Genomic DNA, 15,402 nt, shown 5'->3' on the forward strand with positions numbered 1-15,402 from the left:
GTCCCCTTTCACCTCTACATCGAGATGAGTCCCGCCCCTCTAGTCCCCTTTCACGTCTACATTCCAATGGAGTTATCTGAAGGTTGACTTGTGTTACTGTAGATGAACAGGGCATGAAATTAACTTTTTACTCCACTGAACTGGAGGCTGAATCCAGGATAGGACTTCCCAAATGTAATTTCTTTGACAGCAAAGTACTTTTTAATAGGAGAAAATAACAAATTAATAACGTGAACATGTTGGCTACCTGCCAAAGAGGCTTGTAAAACTGACTTCCAACCTGCAGGCTCAGCCAAGATGCAGTCGTATGTGTCTGGTACTGTTAGTTGGCGTTAATTTCAACGTGATTTATTTATGGATCACCCGGAAAACGTCTTGTTAAGAGGTCAGCCAGCGTAGCACAGTACAACATGTTACTTCACTGTAGCTGGCTTTGCACTCTCCCAGCAGGATGCTCTTCTGTTTCAACATCAGACAAACTCAAGAGGTTTTGTTTGCTCGTGCAGCGCACAGGCCTTCTTGAGGCGTCCTCTCTGCCCGTGGTAGGATTGCCTTTACCCCGGGAGGGTCTGGTGAGACGTAGGAGGAGCCCGGCCTGGAGTCACCCACACAGGGCCTTAGACCCTCCATGCACCGAAGGGTCTTGCAATACTGCGGTGTAGCACTAAACTATTGCAGCGGATTGGGCGTGATCAACCCTTTCAATGTTGCAGACAGAGTAGGAAGGCTGATCCGTGAGCGGCTGCTTCTGGGACGCGGGTCGGGGGGTCTTAATCGGCCTCGGCTGGGTCTACTGGGCGAGGGTGTATGATGTTCGACAGACCCGAAACACCTTACGACCCCAGCTAACATCACTGATGATGCGTCCCAGCGCATGCTGTAGCATGTATTTTAAACCTGCGCTGCCTCTGTCCTCAGGATCGCCTGCGGCTTCGGTGGCGCTCTGTTCGTCTACCTGAACCGGCTGATTGTGGAGTGCATGAGGAAGCAGAAGACCATTAACAAGTTCTTGCTGAGGAAGTGAGTATCTGAACACCATTACTGTACAGTACTTCAACACATGATGCACATAGACCTTAAACACAGTATGCACATAGACCTTAAACACATTATGCACATATACCTTAAACACATTATGCACATAGACCTTGTGAGCCTATTTCAACCTGCCATAAACAAAATCCCTGTATCTGCGTGTCAAGCACACCCATTAACACCCTACAGCCTCTCTCTTCCTGTCAGGCGCCTGGTCTGTCATTAACACCCTACAGCCCCTCTCTTCCTGTCAGGCACCTGGTCTGTCATTAACACCCTACAGCCTCTCTGTTCCTGTCAGACGCCTGGTCTGTCATTAACACCCTACAGCCTCTCTGTTCCTGTCAGACGCCTGGTCTGTCATTAACACCCTACAGCCTCTCTGTTCCTGTCAGGCGCCTGGTCTGTCATTAACACCCTACAGCCCCTCTCTTCCTGTCAGGCGCCTGGTCTGTCATTAACACCCTACAGCCCCTCTCTTCCTGTCAGGCACCTGGTCTGTCATTAACACCCTACAGCCTCTCTGTTCCTGTCAGACGCCTGGTCTGTCATTAACACCCTACAGCCCCTCTCTTCCTGTCAGGCGCCTGGTCTGTCATTAACACCCTACAGCCCCTCTCTTCCTGTCAGGCGCCTGGTCTGTCATTAACACCCTACAGCCCCTCTCTTCCTGTCAAGCGCCTGGTCTGTCATTAACACCCTACAGCCTCTCTGTTCCTGTCAGGCGCCTGGTCTGTCATTAACACCCTACAGCCCCTCTCTTCCTGTCAGGCGCCTGGTCTGTCATTAACACCCTACAGCCCCTCTCTTCCTGTCAGGCACCTGGTCTGTCATTAACACCCTACAGCCTCTCTGTTCCTGTCAGACGCCTGGTCTGTCATTAACACCCTACAGCCCCTCTCTTCCTGTCAGGCGCCTGGTCTGTCATTAACACCCTACAGCCCCTCTCTTCCTGTCAGGCGCCTGGTCTGTCATTAACACCCTACAGCCTCTCTGTTCCTGTCAGACGCCTGGTCTGTCATTAACACCCTACAGCCCCTCTCTTCCTGTCAGGCGCCTGGTCTGTCATTAACACCCTACAGCCCCTCTCTTCCTGTCAGGCGCCTGGTCTGTCATTAACACCCTACAGCCCCTCTCTTCCTGTCAGGCACCTGGTCTGTCATTAACACCCTACAGCCTCTCTCTTCCTGTCAGGCACCTGCCTGGTCTGTCATTAACACCCTACAGCCTCTCTCTTCCTGTCAGGCGCCTGGTCTGTCATTAACACCCTACAGCCCCTCTCTTCCTGTCAGGTGCCTGGTCTGTCATTAACACCCTACAGCCCCTCTCTTCCTGTCAGGCACCTGGTCTGTCATTAACACCCTACAGCCTCTCTCTTCCTGTCAGGCACCTGCCTGGTCTGTCATTAACACCCTACAGCCTCTCTCTTCCTGTCAGGCGCCTGGTCTGTCATTAACACCCTACAGCCCCTCTCTTCCTGTCAGGTGCCTGGTCTGTCATTAACACCCTACAGCCTCTCTCTTCCTGTCAGGTGCCTGGTCTGTCATTAACACCCTACAGCCTCTCTCTTCCTGTCAGGTGCCTGGTCTGTCATTAACACCCTACAGCCTCTCTCTTCCTGTCAGGTGCCTGGTCTGTCATTAACACCCTACAGCCTCTCTCTTCCTGTCAGGTGCCTGGTCTGTCATTAACACCCTACAGTCCCTCTCTTCCTGTCAGGTGCCTGGTCTGTCATTAACACCCTACAGCCCCTCTCTTCCTGTCAGGTGCCTGGTCTGTCATTAACACCCTACAGCCTCTCTCTTCCTGTCAGGCGCCTGGTCTGTCATTAACACCCTACAGCCCCTCTCTTCCTGTCAGGCACCTGCTCTGTCATTAACACCCTACAGCCCCTCTCTTCCTCTCAGGCGCCTGCTCTGTCATTAACACCCTACAGCCCCTCTCTTCCTCTCAGGCGCCTGGTGTATCCGGCACTCGTCACCCTGCTGGTCACCTCCCTCACGTTCCCTCCAGGCTTTGGACAGTTCATGGCTGGACAGGTCAGAAAACACAACCTTTCACACTCTCTTGAAAGATTGATGATGATTTTAAATAATGCAGTGGGATTTGGTCGCGGGTGGTGAGGTCATCTTCACTCCTCTTGTTTGATGGTATAAATGTGCTCGACTATAGAGTCTTGTCACGTTTTCTGATCTGGATTAATATTAATATGCAGACGGGTTTCTCTGCAATGTCACAGACAAAGGAAGTGCACAGACCTTGGGGAGATTCAATTGCCAAAGCTGGAATACAAAATACAAGTAGTTTCATTGATTAAAGTTTAACTGAGTTTTTAAACAGCGAAACCTGAAATGCATCAAACATTACAGCAGCAGCATCATAAGCAGAAGGTATGAATTCATAAACCATAAAATAAATAGGTAATTTAAATAAGCGAAATATGCCACTAATTTATTTACAAAACAAACTAAATGAATGCATGCAAAACGGTTTAGTTTTCCGATATATTACTGATTTTGTAATGATACGATACAAAGTTGGTTGAAAATCGTCTCCCGAATGAGACCAGTTAGGTTGGCAGATTGGCCGGATTATCCTTAATTTCTTCTAATCAAACCCCATTTTTAAGTGTCATTATTTGGTTTAATTACAACAATCAGCTCATTGATCAACTTAGGAAAGGATGAAATACTGGTCACATTTTGTGTTTCCAAATAATGGCCGCCATGCATGGCTGTTGGTTAGCGTTATCTTTAGCTCTATCTTTGTAAGTATCTACAGAACAGATAGCTAGGGTAAGGCAGTAAGATAGTGTTGGCATTATAAGCTACTGATGGTAGCTACTGTATTGTAGTTGCTGTCCGCAGCTACTGTAGCAATACTAATACAAAGAGTTGCAAAGATGAAGATAAAATTGTATTGTATTATCACAAAGATACTACAGTACAATCAAGATACTACAAGCGTCAGGACTGGAAAATAATAAGAATTGAATGCATGCCATTGGGAAATGATAATAAATCACAGAACAAAGTGAAATGCAGTTTGCTTCTCATAAACAGTAACAGAGAGCACACGCATTTCGATTTTTTTTTTGTTTCAAAACAAAAACCGGCGCTATCATCCAGCTAACTTTCCCTTGTCGACCCCTCAGCTGACGCAGCACGAGTCTCTGGTCGCTCTGTTTGACAACCGCACGTGGTGTCGTCAGGGCGTGGCCGAGGAGTTCGACTACATCAGCCATCATCACGCCTGGAAACACCCCCAGGTCAATGTCTTCGTCACGCTCATCCTCTTCATCATCATGAAGGTAGGCCTGGGCATGTCGAGGAGATGTTTGGGTTTGAGCGTGCGGGATTTGAATGCGCTTTCATGTGATTTATGCTCTTCTCTCCTCCTCACTGTCTCTGTTGCTGGTTCTCTGTTAATCAGTTCTGGATGTCTGCTGTGGCGACCACCATGCCGGTCCCATGCGGGGCCTTCATGCCAGTTTTCCTTATCGGTGACTAAAATTCTGCATCTGTTTATTAATAATTGTTTTCTACTCTCATGGTGTAAAAACAACTTTAGCTCTTGACATTACAGTACACGAATTACAGGGTAATAAACGTGTAATTACATAGAAATGATCAGGACGTAACTGGTAATTATAGTATTAATGGCTGATATTTCGGTTATCTGGTGATAATTCATTATTAGCATGATACTACATTAATTTACTAAGTTATGCAATCATTAGTGAATACTTACTATGTACTGTAATACACTTCAGGCCAATCACCGTGCTTAAACATGGCAAGAAGTGTTCAATCACATCACAGCAATTCCCATACACAGAGCGCAGCCCCCCTCCCTCCGCTGCAAGCGGAGACTGTAAACGTAGTTATTGACATCAGTCAATAACTACCCCTGGCTGGCTACTATTTTCATTGCATGCACTACTAGCGGAAAGCCCTGGTAATAATTTTCCCAATACCTTCTGAAAGTACTGTACTAGATAACACCATGGAGGCTTTACTGCCCATCAAAGTCAGGCTTGATACCTCAATATGACTGTGAAGTGTGACCACTGACCATATCTTCTTTCTGTATCTCCATGTGATTTGACAGGTGCAGCATTTGGCAGGCTGGTTGGAGAGATCATGGCATCCATGTTTCCTGATGGCATACATGCTGACGGCAGTGTGTATCCCATAGTTCCCGGAGGTTATGCTGTAGTCGGTGAGCACACACGTCCTCAGCTGCTGTTATTTTTTTGCAATTTTGTTTTTTTACACTACGTCTTAATTTAATTCATCATTATTCAGCTACCTTGTACTGATACTCTATAGGCCACTTGTGCTCTTCTCCTATCTCTCCTATTGAAATCACCGGCAGTGCAAAGCGAAAGCCGTTTTTTTTTTAATCACCGCTAGCTTATAGAATGTAACTGATGAAAATTGATTCCACATAAATTGAACATAACGCTTTGGGGCCGAGGTGAAATATAACATCGCCCCCTGTGTGACTCAACGGTTAGTGCAACATGATGGCAGAAAATGACGCGAGCAGGAATGATATCCTGCAGAAAGTGCCGTTTGGATTTGGTTGCCTTATTGCATAGCCTGCTCTAATTAACACCACATGCTTAATTGGACTCACATTTTACCATCACACATTGTTGAAAATCTGCCTAATTACATACTGTTCTACATCTGTGATTTTAATCCATTGATACTTGATGCAGCATTTGCGTGTATATCCCTCATTTGTGTGTGTATCCCTTTAAGACCGCGAACCGCGTGCTGCGGTCTTAAAGGGATACACACACAAATGCTGCATCAGGTATCAATGGGTTAAGGAGGCCAAATGACTGCGTTTCTTCTTCTTCGTGTTCCTATGACCAGGTGCTGCGGCTCTGTCCGGAGCGGTCACCCACACGGTGTCCACGGCGGTGATCGTGTTCGAGCTGACCGGTCAGATCTCCCACATCCTGCCCGTCATGATCGCAGTGATCCTGGCGAACGCGGTGGCCCAGTCGCTGCAGCCCTCGCTGTACGACTCCATCATCAGGATCAAGAAACTTCCTTACCTGCCCGAACTGGGCATGGGGCATCACGAGTGAGTGTGTGTGCCTGCATGTATACATATACACATATATGTATATACACATATATATACATATATATGTGTATATACATATATATACATATATATGTGTCTGCCTGGTTGCCTTTCCCACCGGCCCACCTGCTCACGTACGAACGCTAAGGATAAAAGTCTTGCTTTCTCTTAGATATATTGCATCCCCCCTCCCCCTGTTTCTTTATAATCTCTGATCTACTTTATTCCGGTCTCTTTATCGACTGATTCTATGGTTGTGTGTATTTTTGTTTTCCGCTTCCTTTTCATCTCCTTTCGCCCTCTCTTGCCTGGATTTATTACCTTTGCAATCCATCGCCTTTCCCCCTGCGCTCCTACCTCCCCCTCCTCATCGCGTCCTGCCTCGTTCCACCTCTGGTTTGTCCCCTATCCACTTCTGTTCTAATCTCCTTCTTCATCCACTTCTGTTCTAATCTCCTTCTTCATCCACCTCTGTTCTAATCTCCTTCTTCGTCTCCTCTCCTCCTCCTCCCTCCCTCCCTCCCTCCCTCCCTCCCTCCCCCCTTATCCCATTATTGCCCCGTGCGTGCCCCCCCCCCCCCCTCACGTTTCAGGAAGTATAATATCCGTGTGGAGGACATCATGGTCAGGGATGTGCGCTACATCACCCTCACCTCCTCCTATCGGGACCTGCAGGAGGTGCTGTTGACTGGTCAGCTGAAAACGCTGGCGCTGGTCGAATCCACAGGTAAGTGCGTGGAGAAATGATATCCTTCGTATCGAGGCATTTAAGTCGAGTAATCGAATTTCCCTCGTGAAAGAAGTGAAACAATCAATGGGCCAACTGGGACATCATATTCAATACCAGGGGAATGTGATCTGCCATTTTTCAAGATGAGTTGGAACCTTTTACAAGATTATAAAGCTATATTACAACGCTGTTAAGATGGACATTTTTTGCAGTGTATGCTAGTCCCTCCCTCAATCCCCTCTTAGTTCCCACATGTCCTGTCCCCACATGTCCTGTTCCCACATGTCCTGTCCCCACATGTCCTGTCCCCACATGTCCTATTCCCACATGTCCTGTCCCCACATGTCCTGTCCCCACATGTCCTGTTCCCACATGTCCTGTTCCCACATGTCCTGTCCCCACATGTCCTGTTCCCACATGTCCTGTCCCCACATGTCCTATTCCCACATGTCCTGTCCCCACATGTCCTGTCCCCACATGTCCTGTTCCCACATGTCCTGTTCCCACATGTCCTATCCCCACATGTCCTGTCCCCACATGTCCTGTCCTTTCCCCTCTCCAAGCTTTTGCATTTGTGCTGTAGCCCTTTAATCTTCAACTCATTACAGTTTCTTGTTGTCCCCTCTCCCTCCCTCTTTCTCTCCTCTCTCTCTCTCCCTCTCTCTCCCCCCCCCTCTCTCCTCTCTCCTGCTCTCTCTCTCTCTCCTCTCTCCCACTCTCTCCCTCTCTCTCTCCTCCCTCTCTCTCTCCCCCTCTGTCTCCCTCTCTCCCTCTCTCTCTCTCCCTCCCCCTCTCTCCTCTCTCCCTCTCTCTCTCCTCTCTCTCCCTCTATGTCTCCCTCTCTCTCTCCCTCTCTCTCCCTCTCTCTCTCTCTCTCTCTCCTCTCTCTCCCTCTGTCTCCCTCTCTCTCTCCCTCTCTCTCTCCCTCTCTCCATCTCTCTCTCTCTCCCTCTCTCTCCTCTCTCTTTCTATCGCTACTCTCTACCTCCTTTCATCTTTTCAACCTTCCTCTCTGCCTTCCTCTTCCTCCCCTCTCTCCCTCTAGAATCCATGATCCTGCTGGGTTCCATCGAGCGCTCCCAGCTGCAGTCTCTGCTCTCCCTGCAGCAGGGCCGCCCGCGCAGGCTGGAGCACCTCCGGCAGCTGGAGCACCTCCGGCAGCTGGCCCAGGACAACGGCACCCAGGACCACCTGCCCAGCCTGGCCACCGACAGCACGCCCAGCTCGCCCTGCACCCACACCCACGCCCACATCAATGCCACGGCCAATGACAACGCCCGCCAGGGGGTCCACTTCCTGGTGAGCACCCAACAGGTGTGAGGCCCGCAGGGTATCCAATCATAAATCAATCAGGCACTGCATGTCTGAAGCATGTAGCAGTAGGTAATGTAGCATGTAGCATGTAGCAGTAGGTAATGTAGCATGTAGCTAGGGTTGCCACCTTTCATTCAGAGAAATAAGGCACACCCCTCGCAGTAGGGCCCACGGATGCCGCCGTCCGAAGGGCGGCGGCGGAAAATTTTGGCTTTTTTTTTTTACTTTTCTTTATCCTGTTAATAAATGCAATTTTCCAGATTAGTTGATCATATAACATTAACATAACATCAACGTTTATTTTCTTATCATTGTACACTATATTTATATTGATACATATATATTAAATAAATGTTTATGTATTAAACTGTAAAACAACATAAACCATAGACTGTAAACAAACAATAACATCATGCCTAGAGAGGCCAGCCAGTCCATAAGGGCGCCACGCCCCCCTCAGCAGCCAAAACCAGGAGTCAGTCCCTTGTGCTGTGATTAATTTTCCTAGTAAATAATAGTTAATTAAATCTAATCGATCAGAACATGACGTCTCATCAGGGATTCAAAAGTTATCATTACCGTATCAGCCTCAGGAGATGCTTGTGGTATGAAGAACTGTGTCACTGCAGCTTGGTTCTTCTGGGTCCTGACGTTACGGGAATGTTGCTCTCCAGAGGCATGCTGTCTGACGTCGGCCAGGCCACCATGTGCCACAGAAAACACCCGCCGACATACTTTGCAATTGGCTTTGTATTCATTTTCAGGTCCACTCACGCTGTCCAGCCATGTGTTTGCTTGTTCCCATTCACGTCTATATTTCTGCATACGCTTTCGTTTTGCAGGACGAGGCGGAGTATAATGTTCAGATTCAGAATCAGCAGCAGCCGGTTCAGCCATCTTCTTCCCACTACATTCTGAGTAGAAGACCCGCCCCTACTCTGCTCTGATTGGCTCTGACAGTTCAGAGCCAATCAGAGAGACCAGAAGGGCAGACTGACGCTTATGCTGCGTTCATGTGCTGTCGGACTAACCATCTGAGGAACGGAGGCACCGTGTAATATTCAACCAGACGTATATAGGGCGGGTTTTCACCACGCAATGCGGGTGGGATGAAAATACGGAACAAACAGCGTCCCGTATTGGTTCAAAACGGGACGCATCTTTTAACTGTCAGATACGGGACAATTCCGTATTTTAAGGGACGGGTGGCAACCCTACATGTAGCAGTAGGTAATGTAGCATGTAGCATGTAGCAGTAGGTAATGTAGCATGTAGCAGTAGGTAATGGCACAGATGGATTTGGGACAGCTGCTATGGTAAGTGGTTATGTATCCTATAGGCTACTATTATTCTATTCTACATTCCTCTACCTTTACATGAGTCTCGCTGGCCAGCCTCCCCTCCTTACCGTGAGAGGAGTCTGGCCAGCCTCCCCTCCTTACCGTGAGAGGAGTCTGGCCAGCCTCCCCTCCTTACCGTGAGAGGAGTCTGGCCAGCCTCCCCTCCTTACCGTGAGAGAAGTCTGGCCAGCCTCCCCTCCTTACCGTGAGAGAAGTCTGGCCAGCCTCCCCTCCTTACCGTGAGAGGAGTCTGGCCAGCCTCCCCTCCTTACCGTGAGAGGAGTCTGGCCAGCCTCCCCTCCTTACCGTGAGAGGAGTCTGGCCAGCCTCCCCTCCTTACCGTGAGAGAAGTCTGGCCAGCCTCCCCTCCTTACCGTGAGAGAAGTCTGGCCAGCCTCCCCTCCTTACCGTGAGAGGAGTCTGGCCAGCCTCCCCTCCTTACCGTGAGAGGAGTCTGGCCAGCCTCCCCTCCTTACCGTGAGAGAAGTCTGGCCAGCCTCCCCTCCTTACCGTGAGAGAAGTCTGGCCAGCCTCCCCTCCTTACCGTGAGAGGAGTCTGGCCAGCCTCCCCTCCTTACCGTGAGAGGAGTCTGGCGCCACAGGTCTCCATAGTGGGATTGCGATGGGCGGCACTTAGCGGCAGTGCCCTTGGAAAATAGTTTCCAACAATCCAACTTGCCGTTTTCAGCGTGTAGCAACGAGCTAACGTGTAGGTTTCTGCCGTTAGCTTGCTAGCTAGTTAGGGTTTTTGATTTCACTGAGGCGACAGGGCACTATTTACAGCGACACACAGAATCAGAATCAGAATCACTTTTATTGCCACAAGTTACATATGAGGAATTTGTCTTAGTGTCTGTATGCAGCGTAGCGGTCACATCAATATACAGAGATAAGAAGTAGGAAGATAACTAAAGACAATCACAAAGTTGCAAGTGCAATCAAATCGAGTAAATATATACAATATGTACATGAGTGGAGAAGTGTTCTGTGGATGATAAATATGAATTTATGTTGGATTTACATGAGATTTACAGACTGAGTTAAATAGGAGTTTACATTGAATGTACCTGAAATTTGCAGGCTAAGTTAAATAGGCATTAAATGTGCAGGGAATTTACAGTCCCAGTTAAACAAGGATTAAATTAGATATGAGTTACAGTTTTATGGGGGGGGGGTTCAGTTGAGTTTAGGAGGAGGTAGTGAGTTTGTGTGTGTGTGTGGGGGCGGGGGTTGTTAGTGAGGTCCTTGGTGGAAGGGGTTTCCGGGCCTTGTTGGTGAGGCTGATGGCGGTTGGGAAGAAGCTGGTCTTGTGGCGGGTGGTTCTGGTCTTGGCAGAACTCAGTCTCTTGCCGTGGGGGAGTGTCTTAAAGAGTTTGTGGCCAGGGAGGGTGTCGGCCATGATCTTTCGAGACCGCTTCAGTGTCCTGGCTGCATGCAGGTCCTGGAGGGATGGCAGGTTGCATCCGATTATCTTCTCCGCGCAGCACAGGGATACACAGGGAGGAGGGAGCGGAAGTCGCTCTGATTGACATGGTCGGAGCCAATGACAGAGTTTGTAATAAGCGGGGAGCGGACATCCAGCAGCCACTGAAACAGTCGCTCCAATGGGAGAGCAGCTGTAGAGCAGGGGAGGGTTTTATCCCAGTTGCCTGTTTCCGTGGTGCCAGACTCCTCTCACGGTAGGGAGGGGAGGCTGGCCAGCGAGACTACCTTTACATGAACACATGTCTTCTGTGTGTTTTTGTTGCCTGTGCCTTCACCTGTGCTGTCATGTGTTTGTGTTTGTGCACGTGCTCGTATTTGTCTTTCTGTGTGTGTGTGTGTGTGTGTGTGTGTGCGTGCGTGCGTGCGTGTGTGTGTGTGTGTGTGTGTGTGTGTGTGTGTGCGTGCCTGCGTGCGTGTGTGCTTGCGTGTGCGTGTGCGTGTGTGTGTGCGTGCCTGCGTGCATGCATGTGTGCATGTGTGTGTGTGTGTGTGCGTGTGTGTGTGTGTGTGTGTGTGTGTGTGTGTGTGTGTGTGTGTGTGTGCGTGCGTGTGTGTGTGCGTGCCTGCGTGCGTGCATGTGTGTGTGGCTGTCGTTTGTTAATATTGTCTCCATGTAGATCTCCACAGAGGAGTCTTCCTCCTTCGGCCCGGCCGTGTCCAACGTGACCAACGTTCAGCTTCCTCTGAAATCTGCCTTGAAAACTGTGTCGGCCATCAATGACACAGAGACACCCAACAGTATGTACTGTCCTGCACTGCAAAAATACACACACACATATACACACACACACACACACACACACACACACACACACACACACACACACACACACACACGCAGAGAGGCAGCCAGGATACAGAGAGGGATCAAAGTGAAACAGGGCAGAGGTCAAACCCACAGGACACAATGTAACCATTCAGAGTGTGTTTGTGTCAGGACACAATGTAACCATTCAGAGTGTGTTTGTGTCTTCCCTGTCAGGCTCTCAGACTCTCTCCTGTGCCGACCATGATGCAGAGCTGCTGGAGGTGAGCTTAGCGGAGAGAAAGGAGAAAGAGAAGGAGTGCGTAATAGAGAGGCAAAGTGAACGTCACTTCCTGCTTTTCTCCCTGTACCAGCCGCTGAAAAAATGTGAATGGCGGTGAACGGAGAATAACGTTACTTTGCTGATCCCGTTTGAATTGTGCCACGGGGTGCCGACGTTAATTTTATCGATTTAAAACGTAACTTTGCATGTCAAGAAAGTTGCAGTTTGTCGCCAAACTGGTGCACTAGAAGTTATAAATCAGGAAGACTACATACACTGTCGCCTAAGTGACGTCACTTTCTCTACCGGCAAAGCTGAAGAACGGCGACATGCCACGAGCTTCCACGAGCTATGTAGTTTTTATACGAAACTAACCCCTACGTTTCAGTTTGACGACAAACTGCGACTTTCTTTACATGCAAAGTTATGTTTTAGATTGACAAAATTAGCGTTGGCACCCCGTGGCACAATTTAAACGGGATCAAAAAAGTAATGTTATTCTCCGTTCACCTCCATTCATATTTTTCCCAGCGCTGGTACAGGGAGAAAGCAGGAAGTACTTTGGCTCTCTATATACGTACAGTATGTGTGTGCGTGTGTGCATGCCTGTGTGTGTGTGTGTGTGTGTGTGTGTGTGTGTGTGACATGTATGCAAGTGTGTGTGTGTGTGTGTGTGTGTGTGTGTGTGTGTGTGTGTGTGTGTGTGTGTGTGCTCTCTCTGAGTCCACGCATACGCTACCCACCTCCTCTGCCAGCAGCCAGGATCCACCCACAGGCATCCTGGATCTGCTGTGTGATCATAACATCATGGCCTTGGCTCTCTCTTTAACCCTTTAACCGGCACACTGTCAAATGATTTTTGGAAGAAGAAAAAATAAAATCTGATAAACATGGACCTTTACCTTTTACAGTAGATCAAACTAAAATGAAAAAGATTATACAGTTAAACTTGATAAAATAATGTATCTCAACTGCGCAGTTGAGTTACCTGCTTAGGTTTTGTGACTATTTATATGGGAATTATTTACAGACAATTTCACCCATCTCATAAAACAATCAACTTTATACTGTATATTAGTCTTGCATGGTTATCATGCTTATCATGTAATAGGGCTGGGTATTGGCAAAGACCTCACGATACAATACGTATCACAATAAATGAGTCATGATTATATTGCGATATTGCGATATATTCCAATACTCATATAATTTACTGAAAATTAAAACTCACTGTATACCACCCAGGTAGTGTAATAATGTGTACATCACTTTTTATTGATAACTTAGTGGGCAGATATGGCGACATATCACGTTATCTTTCTGAAATATCAAGACAGTATTGCGGAAAAAATATTGCGATATATTGCCGAATGGATTTTATTGCCCAGCCCTATTATCTAACTGGTTATTATTATGGAAGGTATTACACTGCCTTGTGCTGGCTAAAATACAATATGGGCAAAGTTTTGAGTCATAAAATAGTTTTGCTGATATGCTACTATACTCAAAAGAGGTCGACACAATTATTTAAATATATCAGTTCTATTAGAGGAAATTTTATATTTTAATATCATAACTGTTTACAATATATATATATTTTAGGCTGTCTTTGCACACCTCCACCTCGAGACAGAAATTCAGTACAACCCACGTTAAATAACTCCTCAAGCCGAAGTGACCCAAACAGTGCAGATGAGGTGCTCTATAAAGGGTTAAAACTTCCGCGACTCATCCCTCTCTCTCTCTCTCTCTCTCTCTCTCTCTCTCTCTCTCTCTCTCTTTCACTCTTTCTCTCTCTCTCTCTCTCTCTCTCTCTCCCTCTCTCTCTCTCTCTCTCTCTCTAAGAAGCACGTATCTACTGTACCATCCAGTGTCGCATCACCATCGGGTTTCTCGTACAGCTTCTCGTTGTACGCGCTCCCTCACCTTCATCTCTCTGGCATATAGAAATTATACCCTTTCAGCAACATTGTGTTAATGCCACAAGGACTTCTCCCTCAGAGCGCAGAAGTCAAGCTGGGATTCAATGTTGCACCATGGGATACCATGTGACACCATGGAAGGGGCAAAGTGTTGCACTATCTATTAACGCTGTGCTAACGTTGTGCTAACGTTGTGCTAACGTGTCGCTCCCCTTCTCTCCCTGGCTGGAAGAGCTCGGCTGGGCCGGCTCCTCCTCAAAAGAGAAAGGCCAAGCCCAAACGAGTGAGGATCTCCATGGCGGTAAGACTGTCTGCCGCCTAGAGACCGTTGCCTAGAGACCGTTGCCTAGTAACCGTTGCCTTGCGACAGGCGAGTAGTGAGTTCTGGACCAAAAATCTTTGTGGCGCACTATAGCGACCAGCTCAAGCTTTACTGTGGATTTACAGAGAGAGTGAGAAAGTGAGAGAGAGAGACGTGAGTAAATTGTAAAGTAGGAGATAATTGTCTTCTCAACTTCTTCTGAGTGTTGAAACAAATGATCCATCAACATTTTAAACAGTAATGACTTGGTCAGTGTGTGCTTTGTGGATGTTTGTTTTGTTATGTGTATTTCATTTGATGCCGTTTGATTCTTAAAGCTACTAACTCTATGAAATAAGTTAAGGTTATGCTTTCACACTTGTACAATGCTGGAACATTCCAAAATGGGCTAACCCCGACCTCAGCCCAGGGCTAGCTGGCCCTGCTCTGGAGCAGGGTTAGCCCAGATGTTTCAGGGTTAACAGGGTTAGCCCAGATGTTTCAGGGTTAACCCTGACTTTTCATCTAAACACGGGGCTCAAAGTTACCAGTGTGAAACGGGTCCAGAGACGGGGCCATTAGCTGTATCTGGCACCACTGGTTCCATTGGCCCTGGGCTCTACTAACCCTGGGCTAGTAGAACTGAGTGTGAATCCCATAGCCCTGGGTTTAGGTTAACCTGGGTTAACAAATGTGTGTGTGAAAAGGGGCTAAGTTAGCCCAGGGCTATCTTAGCCCTATTCTTAGCACAGGACTAAGATAGCCCCGGGCTAAGAGCATGCAGTGTGAAAGGCCCATATGAGTAATATTATGTAGCGAAGCGCTTGGGGTATGGTATATATAAGAGATGTGTACATACTCACATTATATCCATAATAATATCGCACATACTATAGAGTTGTGCCTCAGTAGTATATCAGAAAACTGTAAACAGTTTTGCAGACATTCATTTAGTTTGATAGTTATTGAAAGTTGGTTTGGGTTAAGTTGTGGACCTGTGATGTCATTCATGCACAAATGACATCACTGGTCCACACCTGAACTGTCAAACTAAATGAACGCCTGCAAAACTGTTTACAGTTTTCTGATATTCTACTGAGTTTGTAATGATACAAAGCTGGTTGAAAATGGGCGGAGTGTTCCT

At 47.7% G+C, this 15,402-nt stretch overlaps 1 protein-coding gene across 1 annotated transcript in view; it reads left to right on the top strand.

The window, feature by feature from the left end:
• Positions 1-15,402, top strand: part of clcn2a (chloride channel, voltage-sensitive 2a) — a gene marked incomplete at both ends in the record, with an annotated part of 74,703 nt that overhangs the window by 53,487 nt on the left and 5,814 nt on the right. The window contains 11 exons of the mRNA XM_083659631.1: positions 919-1,020; positions 2,972-3,074; positions 4,190-4,345; positions 4,468-4,537; positions 5,146-5,256; positions 5,922-6,135; positions 6,732-6,865; positions 7,914-8,182; positions 11,625-11,745; positions 11,990-12,036; positions 14,190-14,258. Of these exons, the coding sequence (XP_083515757.1) occupies positions 919-1,020; positions 2,972-3,074; positions 4,190-4,345; positions 4,468-4,537; positions 5,146-5,256; positions 5,922-6,135; positions 6,732-6,865; positions 7,914-8,182; positions 11,625-11,745; positions 11,990-12,036; positions 14,190-14,258 (1,396 nt within the window). The remainder of the gene's footprint in view (positions 1-918; positions 1,021-2,971; positions 3,075-4,189; positions 4,346-4,467; positions 4,538-5,145; positions 5,257-5,921; positions 6,136-6,731; positions 6,866-7,913; positions 8,183-11,624; positions 11,746-11,989; positions 12,037-14,189; positions 14,259-15,402) is intronic.

Source organism: Poromitra crassiceps (assembly GCF_964638095.1).
Source record: "Poromitra crassiceps genome assembly, chromosome: 23".
Lineage (NCBI taxonomy): Eukaryota > Metazoa > Chordata > Actinopteri > Beryciformes > Melamphaidae > Poromitra > Poromitra crassiceps.